The 16,676-nt window shown below is 41.8% G+C and overlaps 1 protein-coding gene across 3 annotated transcripts in view; it reads right to left on the reverse strand.

The window, feature by feature from the left end:
• Nucleotides 1–6: 6 nt before the first annotated feature.
• pdlim5b (PDZ and LIM domain 5b) overlaps nt 7–16,676 on the reverse strand; it is an 89,169-nt gene continuing 72,499 nt past the window's right edge. For all 3 annotated transcript variants that reach the window (XM_079600095.1, XM_079600097.1, XM_079600096.1), the window contains 5 exons: nt 13,539–13,713; nt 6,901–7,081; nt 4,467–4,587; nt 1,904–2,019; nt 7–994 (listed from right to left, as the gene is read on the reverse strand). In XM_079600095.1, the coding sequence (XP_079456221.1) occupies nt 905–994; nt 1,904–2,019; nt 4,467–4,587; nt 6,901–7,081; nt 13,539–13,713 (683 nt within the window). In that variant the 3' untranslated portion in view covers nt 7–904. The remainder of the gene's footprint in view (nt 995–1,903; nt 2,020–4,466; nt 4,588–6,900; nt 7,082–13,538; nt 13,714–16,676) is intronic.

Genomic DNA, 16,676 nt, shown 5'->3' on the forward strand with positions numbered 1-16,676 from the left:
ATCATCATCATCATCATCGCTCCTGCCTCAATAAATATTCCTGCATAAATAGAGCTGTGTGTGTCCGGATGCAGCGGGACGCAGGAGACGAGGATACACACGCTTTACACACATCCACCAGTGATTTCATGAGAGAAGCTGAACTAATACATCAACTGCTCTTTAAATACCTGTGGAGCTTCTGTAACGCTGGAGATAACACTCAATAACACACACAATACTCGTACAAAAACATCCACAATGCAACACTGAACATAAACTGCAGTTAACACAGTATCTGATCTCAAGCTTTATGACGATCTCCAAAAACATCTGAAAAAATTATTTTCTTATTCAGTGCAAATATCGAAACGTTCTTAAATCAAGATGCATTTACTGGAGAAGCAATTAAGCCTTGTTTACAAAGAATGTTTATAATTCAAATGCTAATTATTTTAATACGAGCTATTTTAAGGCATGAAGACATTTGTGATTTATGTCAGAACAAATATCTGCCATGGGGTCAGAAAAATCTTGTTTTCACTTTGAATTAAGTATATTTTTCTAACTTTGTTTTTAATGTTTTAAGCACAAACTCACTTTTGATACATTTTTCATAAAACGAGACTTCAGTCATTTTACTCCTCAATGTACAAGCAAATGTATCTTAATTTATGAATTTTTAGATATTTGAACCTTGAAAACAAGACGAAAATTATTGTATTTTTGCAGTGTACATTATTTACTTCAGTATTCTATAAACTCTGCTGTAAATGTGTCTTTCGGATGTTTTTTTTTTTTTTTTTTTGAGGAAAATCAAGGCAAATATATCTCTTAGCAAAAACATTCACATACTAAAATAAATCTGGCGATGGTAAAAGATGATGTTCAGCTTTGATTTCACTCCACCGGTCAGCACGAGCGCTCAGAACTGCACCGTGTGAGCGTGTTTCTTACATAAGGGCTTGTCTTTCTTGGAGAAGAAGGTCTGACCCTCTAGACTCGTGCTGCACACCTACAGGACGGGAGAGAGAGAGAGAGAGAGAGAGAGAGAGAGAGAGAGAGAGAGAGAGAGAGAGAGAGAGAGAGAGAGAGAGAGAGAGAGAGAGAGACACAGAGAGAGAGAGAGAGACACAGAGAGAGAGAGAGAGAGAGAGAGAGAGAGAGAGAGAGAGAGAGAGAGAGAGAGAGAGAGAGAGAGAGAGAGATTGACAATCCAGCAATAGCCAACATTTAAATCAAACATCAATCACTAAAAAAAAAAAACTTTGTTTTAAATAAGAAAAAATACGAGAGAGAGCGAGAGAGAGAACCAGTCACACATCACTAGATCTACTGAAAGAGTACACAGATTTACAAAAGAGTATTTTCACCAATGTTTGTGTTTGTAACCAGACCAGACATTTTATTGTTCAATCAAAGCAGTAAGAGAAGAGGGATCAGATAATTGCTTTCTTGTGTAAATTCATAAATCAACACTTTTCTGCTCAAAATTAAGTGTGTGTTCTGAGTTTGTCACACGACAGAAAAATGTGTTATTAGCCACCCAGCCAAATTTGAATGATGAAAAAAGCCGGCAAGTAAATAAGAGAAATGTTGCAGAAATGCACTTTCTGATATTATTCACACAATAGATCATTCATTCAATCACACATGAGCTCATCTAAATAATATTCAGACTCCAGGTCCATTTTACCAGTTCAAAACACTGAAGAATCATGTTGATACTTTATAAGTTTTCTGAACTTCATACTTGATAACAAGTCCTTTGTGGAAAATGTAACACTGTTTTTTTTTTGTAATTGCATATTTTTCAAAGAAAAAACAAATATCTGCCATGAACCGTTATTGTAAGCGGTTGCGATATACATATTGTGATATTTAGCTCAGTTGGATATATTGTGCAGCCCTAACACACACGTACCGCACACACGAAGCAGGTGTCGTGCCAGGTGAACCCCAGCGCATCCAGGAACTTGTCCCCCGCTTCGATGGGAAAGTCACAGCCATGGCAGCCGGTGCCGAAGAGGGTGTAGTAATCTACAGCAACCAGAACACACAACAACATCAATCATCCTGCTCGTCTGGTGAACGTGTACGGGTAACGGCGGGGTGTATGGGTAACGGCGGGGTGTATGGGTAACGGCAGGGTTTACGGGTAACGGCGGGGTGTACGGGTAACGGCGGGGTGTACGGGTAACGGCGGGGTGTACGGGTAACGGCGGGGTGTACGGGTGACGGCGGGGTGTACGGGTAACGGCGGGGTGTACGGGTGACGGCGGGGTGTATGGGTAACGGCAGGGTTTACGGGTAACGGCGGGGTGTACGGGTAACGGCGGGGTGTACGGGTAACGGCGGGGTGTACGGGTAACGGCGGGGTGTACGGGTGACGGCGGGGTGTACGGGTAACGGCGGGGTGTACGGGTAACGGCGGGGTGTACGGGTAACGGCGGGGTTTACGGGTAACGGCGGGGTGTACGGGTAACGGCGGGGTGTACGGGTAACGGCGGGGTTTACGGGTAACGGCGGGGTGTACGGGTGACGGCGGGGTGTACGGGTGACGGCGGGGTGTACGGGTAACGGCGGGGTTTACGGGTAACGGCGGGGTTTACGGGTAACGGCGGGGTGTACGGGTAACGGCGGGGTGTATGGGTAACGGCGGGGTGTACGGGTAACGGCGGGGTGTACGGGTAACGGCGGGGTTTACGGGTAACGGCGGGGTGTACGGGTAACGGCGGGGTGTACGGGTAACGGCGGGGTGTACGGGTAACGGCGGGGTTTACGGGTAACGGCGGGGTGTACGGGTAACGGCGGGGTGTACGGGTAACGGCGGGGTGTACGGGTAACGGCGGGGTGTACGGGTAACGGCGGGGTTTACGGGTAACGGCGGGGTTTACGGGTAACGGCGGGGTTTACGGGTAACGGCGGGGTGTACGGATGACGGCGGGGTGTACGGGTAACGGCGGGGTGTATGGGTAACGGCGGGGTGTATGGGTAACGGCAGGGTTTACGGGTAACGGCGGGGTGTACGGGTAACGGCGGGGTGTACGGGTAACGGCGGGGTTTACGGGTAACGGCGGGGTGTACGGGTAACGGCGGGGTGTACGGGTAACGGCGGGGTGTACGGGTAACGGCGGGGTGTACGGGTAACGGCGGGGTGCATGGGTGACGGCGGGGTGTACGGGTGACGGTGGGGTTTATGGGTGACGGCGGGGTGTATGGGTGACGGCGGGGTGTATGGGTAACGGCGGGGTGTATGGGTGACGGCAGGGTTTACGGGTAACGGCGGGGTGTATGGGTAACGGCGGGGTGTATGGGTAACGGCAGGGTTTACGGGTAACGGCGGGGTGTACGGGTAACGGCGGGGTGTACGGGTAACGGCGGGGTTTACGGGTAACGGCGGGGTGTACCGGTAACGGCGGGGTGTACGGGTAACGGCGGGGTTTACGGGTAACGGCGGGGTGTACGGGTAACGGCGGGGTGTACGGGTAACGGCGGGGTGTACGGGTAACGGCGGGGTGTACGGGTAACGGCGGGGTGCATGGGTGACGGCGGGGTGTACGGGTGACGGTGGGGTTTATGGGTGACGGCGGGGTGTACGGGTAACGGCGGGGTGTACGGGTAACGGCGGGGTGCATGGGTGACGGCGGGGTGTACGGGTAACGGCGGGGTGTACGGGTAACGGCGGGGTGCATGGGTGACGGCGGGGTGTACGGGTAACGGCGGGGTGTACGGGTAACGGCGGGGTGTACGGGTAACGGCGGGGTGTACGGGTAACGGCGGGGTGCATGGGTGACGGCGGGGTGTACGGGTAACGGCGGGGTTTACGGGTAACGGCGGGGTGTACCGGTAACGGCGGGGTGTACGGGTAACGGCGGGGTGTACGGGTAACGGCGGGGTGTACGGGTAACGGCGGGGTGCATGGGTGACGGCGGGGTGTACGGGTAACGGCGGGGTGTACGGGTAACGGCGGGGTGCATGGGTGACGGCGGGGTGTACGGGTGACGGTGGGGTTTATGGGTGACGGCGGGGTGTATGGGTGACGGCGGGGTGTATGGGTAACGGCGGGGTGTATGGGTGACGGCGGGGTGTATGGGTGACGGCGGGGTGTATGGGTGACGGCGGGGTGTATGGGTGACGACGGGGTTTATGGGTGACGACGGGGTTTATGTAGCCTAGTTGACACCAGACCTTCTCAGTCGTAACAGAGTGGGTCTGGGAAGGTTCATTCACAGCCCATTGCCAAAGGGGCTCACCAACTGACGTCGCTCAAATGCCTCTGGCCGCAATTGGATAGACCAAAAACCAATCAGAGCGAGAATCATCGTGTAAAGCCCACCTCAACGTTTGTGATTGGTGCCTCGATTAGGAAAAATTGGAAAGGGGCTTGAATGGGCACTTGGCCAGACGGACTTGCAGAGCAAATCTCAATTTTGCCAGAAGTTCGTCAGGGTTTTCCCAAGCAAGGGTTTATGGGTAACGCTCACCGGTCTCGCAGTACGGCTGCCCGTCCTCCAGGTGGAAGGTGTTGTTGCGGATCGGCTGCTGGCAGGAGGCGCACAGAAAGCACTGCACATGCCAGGTCTGCTTCAGGGCGTTGATGACCTCCTGTTAGCAGATGAAAACAGCAGATTAAACTCTCTCTGTGGAACATCGACTCGCTGCTACGACTGCAAGCGCTTCGGCTCATTATCTGAGCAAATCACAGACTTCCTTGTCAGCCAAACCAGTTAAGACAAAATTATTACTGAGATTTTAACAACACATTCACACATTCACAGTTCTATGATGTCTGTTAACCATGCAGATACTGTAAGCAAATTAAATATTTTATAGCATCTTAGCAAGCTTTTTATAAGCAATCAAATTATATATACATTTTTTATATGTTAATTATATATAAAAAATTGTAGTTATATATTTTGAATTAAACATTTTAATTTGAGCATATACACTTTTTTATAATAATGAATATAATTTAGCATTATACATATACACATTAAATAATAAAAAAATATAATGAATAGTAATAATGTATTTTTTTTTTTTCATTATTATTTAGTTTTATATATTATATATATATAAAATTACTATACACCTGACAAATTATATTTATAGTATTGTTGTTATTTATATTGTTACTATATTAATATATTATTTCTGTTTATACGGTGCAATTTGAAAGGTTTTTCTAGGTAGTAAAAGCATAACAAAAATGGCCAGTTAAACTGCATCATATAAACAGGAATATAAAATACAAAAACAATACATTTAAAATATAATTATAAAATAATAATTAAGCACAGTCCAGCTTAAGTCAGTTCAGTGATGTTTAATTTGTTGTAAACATTTTTTTTTGTTCATTTATATATATATAGCCACTCTGGAGAAACCCGTAATGTCATCGTCCAGCTCAGTTCAGTTCTCATATAATGGTGTCAATGCAGGCAGATCAAAAATATTGTTGAATATTAAATATATCCAGGACAAAAAAAGCACATGTTTTCTCTCATTCGCTCATTAAGCGAGTGAAGCGGTTCTGAAGCCAAAGCGACACAGCCAGTGCTAATTGTCACACATCTGAGCGGCCGGTGCCAGCTTCACCAGACCTTATGATCCCGATTAAAGCTCGTTCCCACAGTCCCACACTCTCAGAGAGAGCGGAGGGGGAGGCTGGGAATGATGGAGGAATGATGGATCTTTAGAGGGAAAGAATCGCGGAGGACAGAATAGACAGAACGAGGAGAGGAGAAGTGGACGGACGACGCAGCAAACCTCAAACTAGTTAAGATCGTCACTTGTGATGAACCGGCTACTAACAAACTGAAGCAAAACTACAGTAAACATGTACAGGTGCTATTCACCTGCAGAGGGCGCTGGTTGCGGTAACCCTATCATATTTTGCATATATAGATTTTTTTAATTTAAATAAAAAGAACTTTGATGATTTTTTTTGTTTTGTTTTTGTTGTTGTTCATATGTGTGTGATTTGAAATGATATATTATATTTAAAATTTATTTAAAATATAGATCTCAGATTTTCTAAATAATTTATTTATATATATATATATATATATATATATATATATATATATATATATATATATATATATATATACACACACACACACACACATAAAATGTATTTAAAATAAGTATATAAATATATTTCATATATATATATATATAGTATATGCGTGTGTGTGTGATTTGAAATATACGTTTTATATAATATTTACATATTTCTATGTAATCTAATATTTCGAATATCATATTGAATAAAAATTAAAGTAATCTAAATTTTATAAATTATATATATATATATATATATATATATATATATATACACACACACATATATATATATATATATATATATATATATATATATCTTACAATGTAATATATAATAAATATTATAATGTACACACACACACACACACACGACCCTGAATGAACCAGTCACATGGGTCAATTTTATAAAATTGAGATTTATACATCATCTGAAAGCTGAATAAATAATCTCTCCATTGATGTGTGGTTTGTTATGATAGGACAATATTTGGTCGAGACACAACTATTGAAAATCTGGAATTTGAGGAGCAAAAAAATCGAAACATTGAGAAAATCTCCTTTAAAGTTGTGCATTTATGTTCACGATTGTGCTGCATTCACTCACAAAAATACATGTTTTATATATTTACGGTAGGACATTTATTAAATATCTTCATGGAACATGATCTTAATATCCTCATGATTTTGGGCATAAAAGAAAAATGGATAATTTTGACCCATACAATGTATAGTTGCCACAGATATACCCGTGCGGCTCCAGACTGGGTTTGTGGTGCAGGGTCACATGTGACCAATAGCAGACTCGACGAGCAGTGCTGCTCTCAGCTAGTGTGTTCTGTCACTCACCCCGAGCACTTTCTGCTGGCAGCGTGAGCATGTCGGGGCCAGAAACTGCTCGTAACAGCGCTCGCAGTAAACGGCCCCGCGCTCCTCCACGAAGCCCACGTCTGCCAGCGAGCGGTGGCAGTGAGAGCAGCTGAACTCCTCGTTGTGCCACGATTTGCCCATGGCCACCAGGAACGGACCCCTGCAAAACACCACACGCTTATTCAACAACAAACAGGACAAATAACGGCCCCACTTCCTTCAGCTGTCAATCATACACGGTTATTACAGTTAAACACTGTTACTTGAAATGAAGAAAATTATTATTATGATTATTAGTATGAATGCTATCTACTACAACTATATTACTATTACTATGATTGTCTCAAATTGGCTTAAACTTACCAATGTACCAGCATACATCAGTATATCGATATATTGTGGTGATCAAAGACGAGTTTTAAGGGATACAATTATTAACTGCAGGGGGACTTTAAGTAAGAGATTGTTTATTGTCAACTAAAATGTATGTAACAATCCTAAAAGCAGCTCAAATAAAGCAGCAACATCGTGTGGTGTGTGAAAACTGTTTTCTGAATGTTGCAGAAATGCACTTTCTGATATTATTCACACAATAGATCATTCATTCAATCACACATGAGCTCATCTAAATAATATTCAGACTCCAGGTCTCCATTTGATCAACTCAAAACACTGAAGAATCATGTTGATACTTTATAAGTTTTCTGAACTTCATACTTGATAACAAGTCCTTTGCGGAAAATGTTACATTGTTTTGTGTGTGTGTGTGTGTGTGTGTGTGTGTGTGTGTGTGTGTGTGTGTGTGTGTGTGTGTATGCGTTTCTCTAGGGAACTTTACAGTTTAAAATGAATACATTTGTTTGAGTATTTTCTATTATTTATTTTTCTGTTTGGGTATTTATTTATTTTCTTAATGTGACTTGAATGCAAACTAGCATTCAAAAGTTTGTGGTCAGAAAGACGCTATGCTCACAAAAGCTGCATTTATTTAATGAAAATACAGTAAAAAGTCTGAATATTATTGCAATGTAAATCATCAGTTTTCTATGTGAATATCTAATAAAGTGTAATTTAATCCTGTGATCAAAGCTGAATTTTCAGCATCATTACTCCAGTCTTCAGTGTCACATGATCCTCCAGAAATCACTATAATATGATGATCTGATGCTCAAGAAACATTTATGATTATTATCAGTGTTGAAAAGGGTTCATATTTTAGTGGATGCCGTGATACATTATATTTTTCAGGATTATTTGATGAATAGAAAGTTCAAAAGAACAGCATTTGTTTGAAATATAATCTTTTGTAACATTATAAATGTCTTTACTGATCAATTTAATACAATTCTTTATTACATTTTGTAACATTTGTTAAAAATGTTGTAACCTTGAAAGAGACTTAAGAAAACATGTTTTGGTGAGATCAAATGTTATAATTCATGGTGTGAAGCAGCTCAGAGTTGAAGAGAGCAATTGCATTACACTGAGATTTGATCTCAATGCGATCACTGAACCTGGACACGCTCAGAAGCCCGTTTACACTGGTCTTTTCAGTGTGTGTGTGGACAACATCCGGATACAGGTCGCATGTTAAAGGGGTCATGACATGAGAAACCAAATTTGCCTTGATCTTTTGGTATATAAGAGGTCTTTGTACCATTAAAACGTCCTGCAAGTTTCATAGCTTAAGACGTCCTCCCCATTATAAACGAATCATTTATTTAATCAAGCTCTAAATACAGCTCGTTCTGGATCCATGGTAAGAAGTGACGTCACGGTGCGAAGTGACGTACCAGCGTTTGCATAATGACCGCCTCCAGCACAAGACAACTACGCTTTAAGCGCAAGACAACTACGCTCATTTCGTATCGCCGCGCGCCTCACAAGTGTTCAGTGGACGGACAGCGAGTGGGTCTGTGTACAGGGAGATTACGATGCCGCAGATGTGCTGCTCCTGCTGTGGACAAACAACATCTAATACGCTGCGAAAGATCCAGTCGTCAGGGAAAAATGGATGCACTTTATTTTTTGCGGACGTCTCAGTCACGGCAGTGTTAGTTTAAGCGTTTGTTCTGTACATTTGAAGGATGACTGTATTGAGAACAAATCCCAAAATGATGCTGGCTTTGCCAGAAAACTGTTGCTCAAATATAAGTCCGTGCCGACTATTCTGGGCTCAACAACGACGACGCAAACTGTAAGTAATGTATTTATAACTTTAAACTACTTTTTAAATACGCTGATCCGCAAATGTTCTGGCTGGGGGCGTTAATAATTGATGCACAGGCACTGACGTTAGCCAATCATAACAGTGGGCGTTAACACTGAACTCTTAAAGGGGAAACACCCCCAAAACAGACTGTGTGAATCAGAGGATGAGAAACAGGGGAAAGGTCATAAATCACTACATTTTAAAAGTTTTTTTGTAAAAAAAACTATAGTAATACTATAATTGCACCTAAGGGAACATAATAATAAAATAAAATAAACCCATGTCATGACCCCTTTAAAGGGTAACTGTCGCCAAAATTGAACCTAGGCTCTTTTTGTTAATCTACCAGAGTCAAACTTTCGTGTAAAAGCATAAGTAGGATGGAAACTCCACTTTTAAGATTGACTGTATTTTCATTTTTGGTCAAAATGTCTTTTGAATGGGAGTGCATGGTGCACTACTATGATAGCATCAAAATCTCCGTTTTAAAGTTTAGAGATGTGCACCAGAAAAAAAGTTCACGGAGAGGCAGAAAGCATACCCTGTTTATTTTCTTTCTTTTACAAAAGCACAATGTTTTATTTCGATTGTAAGTGGACATATAAAAAAGTAGACATTTAACAGCTTACTTTTTCATATTTCTTAAATCTGTATGACCAAAAATGACGGAGTATTTTAAGTCTATTTTGCTGCTATGTAAAAAAAAACTAGCAAAATGCGCCGGCGCGTTTGCCGACCCCAGAGGGTTAAACACTAATGCGGCTCGACACAACATGAAACTGTGCTTGAAGCATCACCAGCGGCTCTACACATGAACTCCAGCATTGACTACAGTGTTTGTGTACACAAGAGTTTACTAAAAAGAAAGGTTTTGTACACTCACTTTATCAGTTAGTGTTTCCGGTGGCTGGAATTTTGTCAGTCAAAAGTAGTCGATCTCCAAATGCAACGTTACATGAGGAGAGTAAAGATGGACAGCTCAGCTTAGTTCCATATAAATTCACGGATAATTTGCAGTTTTGTCGTTAGTGAAAATCAATATTGACCTTGTATTTGAAAAAGGATCCTCATATAATAATGAAATGATTCAGTGATACAGATCGACTATTTTTGACTGACAAAATGCCGGCGGCCGGGAAGAACAGCTACAGCGAGTTGTTCAAAACCTTTCTTTTTAGTAAACTGTGTACACAAACACTGTTCTCAATGCTGGAGTTCATGTGTAGAGCCGCTGGTGACACTTCCAGCACAGTTTCATGTTGTGTCGAGCCGCATTAGTGTTTAAAACAGCGATTTTGATGCTACCATGCACTCCCATTCAAAAGGCATTTTGACCGAAAACTAAAATACGGTCAATCTTAAAAGTGGCGTTCCCATCCTAATTATGCTTTTACACAAAAGTTTAACTCTGGAAGTTAAACTTTTTATTTATTGAAAGTTCAATTTTGGCAACAGTTACCCTTTAATGGCAAGCATAAACGCAGCCCATGTCGGTGTGAAGTTGAATTTGAAGCGTGTGACAGATTTGTGGTGACAGTGCGGCTCACGGTGGTTCAGGAGACTCTTCAGCTCGACCCCAGAGAGCGCGAGCGAGTGTCGGGATCCGTTACACAGACTGCCAGACTCCTGCCCAAACGCCCGTGACATCCAAGCTTAAAGTCTCCGCTTTCTGCATTTGATATCGCCGCTGTCTGTTGTTTTCCCTCCCAGCTAATCATCCGATTTGTAACCCGCATCCCCGCTGCCGTCCTCACGTTACCCTGAACTGATCCCTGCACATCTACACATCGACGGCTGTTTAACAGTGTCAGGACAGACAAACCGGGAAATCAAACATTCTTAGAGAAGAATATCTGAGTTATATTTGTTTTATGGAGGAATAAAAACATTCGGGTAACACTTTACAATAAGGTCCCATTAGTTAATGCAGGGTTTTTCCTGCATAGAGAATTACAAGGTTCTATTTATTACCATTCAACAGTGATGCGCGGATCGCGTTATATCCGCGGATAATGCAGATAATCCTCAGATAATGCTCAGACGGGCCAAGTTATAAAAATGTAATTAATTGTGGGTGGGTCGTGGGTCGATAAATCATTGAAAGACTCAGAAGTCTCATTTCACGGTAAAGCGCAACGAATGTGCGTCACTTTTACTTTTGTTTTCAACTACGTATATCTCTTCAGGGAAAAGCAATCAGGAAAACATGCCTAGAGCACCTCCTAGTGGTCATTATATAAAACACAAAGGAAAAACCCTACATGAGATTGCTTTATAACTTTAGAGTTTTAACTAAAAATATACACAAGCTTAACAGAATTATTCTGATAAGAGTATTTTCCAACAATGATGTAATGAATGAAACTTAAGTTTGAAGGGAGTAAAGCCTGTGTTTAGGCTATTAAATAAATGTACTTTAGCCAAATAACTTTTATTTTAAATAAAGCCTACTTCAGTGTGATATGTTGCCATATCATCATGATTAACACAGAAAAATTTAATAATTGTCATGTAGATATCTAAATCCTTGGGGAGAAACCGTATATTTGATTTTCTTTATTTGAAAGGGGACAGTGTACATTAATAAACATTAAAACAATGTAAATGTACCCGAGTTAGCTCAAAAGTGCTCATTTTCCTACCTTTAATGTTTGTATTGAATAGTGATTGTGTGACCTATGATGAGGGAACAACCAGTGATACCCTTGGTAGTACCATCACATGATAGGATACACATACACCGGTACGTCGTGGTCCACCAGAATTTATAGTTTACCCAACTCTTTTTTTACCACTACACCTCTGATCATATTAGAGTGATTTCTGAAGGATCATGTGACACTGAAGACTGGAGTAATGATGCTGACTGACACATTCAGCATCACGGTGTTGTTTTTCGAGTCTCGTGATTGAGAAGTGCATGTGTGTGTCTGTGTGTGTCAGTGATGCGCGTGTTGATCCAAAATGAGCGGTTACCCGCGGTTACGAGTCATCCAAAAATATTTCTAATGATATTCGGGTCGCGGTCGGTCGGGTCGTTTGAAATAAAGATGCTAATTAAACCGTTGTAATTTATATAGTACAAGACACAATTTTCTATGAAATACATACTAGGCTTTATTGTCTGAATAACTGCGCGAGGATGACGCACGAGCTCAGTCTGCAGATGACAGTGGGAAATCCTTATTTACCTTTTGAATGTTGAGCTTGAGCGCGTTATTAACTTTTGAATAAAAGCTGACGCGGTTGTTGGGAAAGTCGGGGGAGAGACGCACACTTCGGTTAGACTGGATAAACACATGCAGCATCTTAATTGTTAAAGGGCGCCTATTATGACATTTAAAATGTTCCTAATGTTGTTTAGGGAGTCCCCAACAACAGTTTTACATGCATGCAATGACAAAAAACACTTTTGTTGTCGTATAATATGCATTTATTTTTACCCGATTTGCTCACCGACTCCCAAATGATTCGTTCATCGACTCACTTTTCCAAACCCCTCCTTTGCGCGACGCTAATCTGCGATTGGTCAGATGACCCAGCAGTGTTTACAGAGATAATACTTATTGTTTAACACGGAGTACAATGATGCTTTTATCAGTTAAATCGTGTTATAATAATGATTATAGTCCACTGCTTTATCTTATTTTTAGTTTTTTTCTACAAACTACAAAGAATTTAATGTTATGTTAGCGAGCATAGCCCAGAGTTCATATTGTAAAAGCACAATCAGTCTTTGTTTGCGTTAGCCCGATGCATAAACATAACGTTGAAAGAAAAAAAAAAAAAAAAGAAAAAAAAATGCAGTTACGAGCCATGGTGTTTTCAAGCTTTCCCTGCTGGCCTTGGAGCGCAATAAGTGGGCGTATCGTATTCAAATAACTTGACAAGTTGACGTCATCTAGTCAGAGAAAAAGCTTCGGTCTTCTAACGATTCATAAAAATGACTCCGAGTCGACTCTTACTTTTGAAAGACAATAACTTTATATACGGTGCACTTTCATATTTCAAACTTTGCAGGATGTTTTTGTTCACTTAGATCTATGTTACACACTACATGAAAGGTATTCAAAATTCCATAATAGGTGCCCTTTAATAAAATGAAACGAAATAAATGAATAAATCAAGCCTTAATTACAAAACACTAGGCGATATCATACAGCATTCAGAGAAATGCTGCGCCCGCACCCCTAGTTCCTCCGTCTACGGCCCATGACGCTACTATGAACATTTAGCTACTTTTAAAAAATGCGGGTCAGGAATCGGGTCGGGTACAATATTTTCTATATTTTTTGGGGTCCGAGTTGCGGGCGGGTTAGTTGAAAACGTCGGTCGGGTGCGGGTTGTTTATACATTGACCCGCGCATCACTGCTGTGTGTGTGTGTGTGTGTGTGTGTGTCTGACCTGATGACCATGTTGCAGTGAGCGCACATGGGTGTCCGTGTTCCCGCCGGGATGTGCTCGGCTCTCTGCACCAGCGAATCGTCCTGGTCACTGGGATGAGCTTGAGGTTTGGGTCGATCCGGTCCTTTGCTGACCCGTCCCGTCTGCGGCGCAGGTGCACCTGCTTTAGGAAGCCCTAATAATCAAAGAGAAAGAGATTTCAATCTGTGCGACCCCTCGCTGAACTTCCCCCACAACAGCGTCTGTGTTACGCAAGAGCAAAACGGGTAATGAGATCGGCCGGTTTTGTGCGCGGCCGTGTAGCGTGACCGAAGGTGATGGAAAGTTCTAGTTAAGATATATGAACTCTATCTCTTCTCGTCGGACCATCTGTGGACGGGACATCCACACCAAAAACAATGGATCGATTTACTCAGGATGAAAAAAAAAAAAACATTCCCAGAACTGGAGGAGACACCTGGCAAAATAACCGGCCGGTTCAGGGAGTGGAAGGACAAGCCTTTCCTTCTCCGAGAGGTCAGAGGTCAAAGGTCAGCGAGGCACAGAGCGGCTCATTCAGACGGTGCTGGAATCAAAGCCGCGGGTCACAGAGCGAGTGCTCCCTTGATTTACGCGTAGCGGAGGGAAAACGAGCCGACGGGTCCGTGCGAATGGCTCAGCGCTGTTATCTGCCGCTCACAGGCATCTGGAGGAACAGTGCTGTGTTCATATAACTGACCTAGTAATGATAAAGGTGATGTAACTTTTTCACTTTAAAATACCATATGTGTGCATATACTGAGGAAACATGCTAAGTTCACTGAAGAACACTTCTACAGACAGTTATTTTACTCTGATGTGTGTTTCCAGGCTGGAATGCTTGTGTTTGTTCTGGTCTGTGATAAACGCACTTTGGCAATTTTCATTGTGCATTGCGCTCGTTCCTGTTGCGTTTCCTCAAACTGGCGACCCGCGTGAGTGTCGAGTCTGTGGAGGCAGGAGGAACCATAGACATGTATAGAAAGGCTAGATGGCTCAAGGCGGAGTCAGCTGTGTCGTCACTTGGCGGCCATCTTAGGTCAGGAGAATGCGCTGCTGCTCCCTGCTGCTGTGGACGGAAGGTGAGTGACATACGCCAACTAAAACGCTCGTAACTTGCTGAATTCTTGACGGATTTACAAACGGTTTGGTTTATTACAAACCTTATTAACGTGGCTATGATTTGTGCTGATGCCGATGTTTAAATTGTAGCTTCACGTTTTGAGAAACGCTTAACATTGCAGCGTAGCTGTGTGTTTCATGGCATCCCTGACGTTTATGACGCACCAAGCCGTTTGAAAATCGGTTGAAAATTGAGCAAAATATAGTTATTTCAGCACTACATGCACAATAGACTTTAATGTTATAACTGGACGAGCGGTGCTGTCCTAAGATGGCCGCCGTGTGACGTCGTCGGGTCCCATTGGCTCTCAGCGCCGGTAAGCCATCTAGCCTTTCTATACATGTCTATGGGAGGAACCACCATCTCCGATATTTTGAATTTGGACTGCAGTACCTATTTCAACCACAAGTTCTTACAGACTTCACCTTTAACTATGCAAACCGCACTATATACATATATATATATATAGAGTGCAGTTTGCATAGTTAAGCACACAGCATAGTAACAGCATTTATCGCATCCAAAATAAAAGTTGAAATAAAATGTGATTATATATATATATAAATATAAATAAATACACACATACCGTATACATGTATATATTTAAGAAAAAATTGTTATTTATATATAATATAAATTATGTATAAATATATATACAGTATATACATGCAAATATTTCTTAAATATATACATGCATATGTGTGTTTTTATATATGCAAAATAATTATTACATATATTATGTAAACACAAACTTTAATTTTGGATGTGATTAATCGTTGCACAGCACTAATATGTCTATCTATCTATCTATCTATCTATCTATCTATCTATCTATCTATCTATCTATTTATCTATCTATCTATCTCTATCCATCCACCCACCCACCCATCCACCCACCCATCTTTGAGCATGAACATCAAGCTCAAAAATATGTGATTGTCCAACAGAACTTCAAACTGAATTGGATCTCTTCAGATGAGCAGTGAGAAGCAGCAGGTCAAAGGTCAGAGGTCAGTGGTCAGCTGAATCATCAGATTTATCCTGCAAGTCTCATGGAAGAACCGTCACATCCTGAGACTGGAGTGAGATTAGACGAGCTCTTCCTCTCAGCTGAGCTTCTGTCGGAGGAAGCGCTTTTGACGCTTCAATATATCCGTTCGTCACACGCGTCTGTGGGAACGTGCTAGTGGCCGACTGAGAGGTCAACTACTGAGATCTCAAAGACTGAGAGGTCAACTACTGAGATCTCAACGACTGAGAGGTCAACTACTGAGTGCTCTTTACAAAAACAGTTCAAATGGGCTCCAATATAAAAATTATATATATATATATTTTACATTTACTTTATACATAATTACACATTAGCTAAGAAAGAAATCACAAACAATTGTTGTGAAGGTCTAATCCCATCAGTGATGTTATATTCTCTTCCATTTCTTTTTCTTTTTCTTTAAACTGCGTCAGACTAAACAGGGAAGGGTCACAGCACAGCGTACTGATGTCCTATTGTTAGTGTCGCTGCTTCCACTGCTCTCCTCATGTGAAGTCGCTCTGGATAAGAGCATCTGCTAAATGATTAAATGTAAATGCAGTCTGAGCAGGAACATCAGGACGCAGTTTCTCAGAGAAATGAAGCCCACATGTTATCCTGCATATCGCGAGTCCGTCTGGAAGCAATCTCTGCGATGAGCTTTAATTGAAGAGATCCTCTCCCCCCCCCCCCCCCCCCCCCCCCGACCACTGACCCACAGATCCACAAGAGCACATTACTAGAGGAGTAAAATGCCATAAGATATGATGTCTTGTTTTCTGGGGAAATAAATCAAAATGTTTTTGCAAAAAAAAAAAAAAAAAAAAAAAGCTAAATTATCTGCCAATGGGGTAAGAAAAATAAACAGAAACAATATTATTTTTCTTACCCCATTGGCAGATAATTTAGATTTTTTAAAGCAACAACTTTAAATTTTTCATTCATAAAGATTATATCTTATGGTATT

Source organism: Phoxinus phoxinus, assembly GCF_949152265.1.
Source record: "Phoxinus phoxinus genome assembly, chromosome: 23".
Lineage (NCBI taxonomy): Eukaryota > Metazoa > Chordata > Actinopteri > Cypriniformes > Leuciscidae > Phoxinus > Phoxinus phoxinus.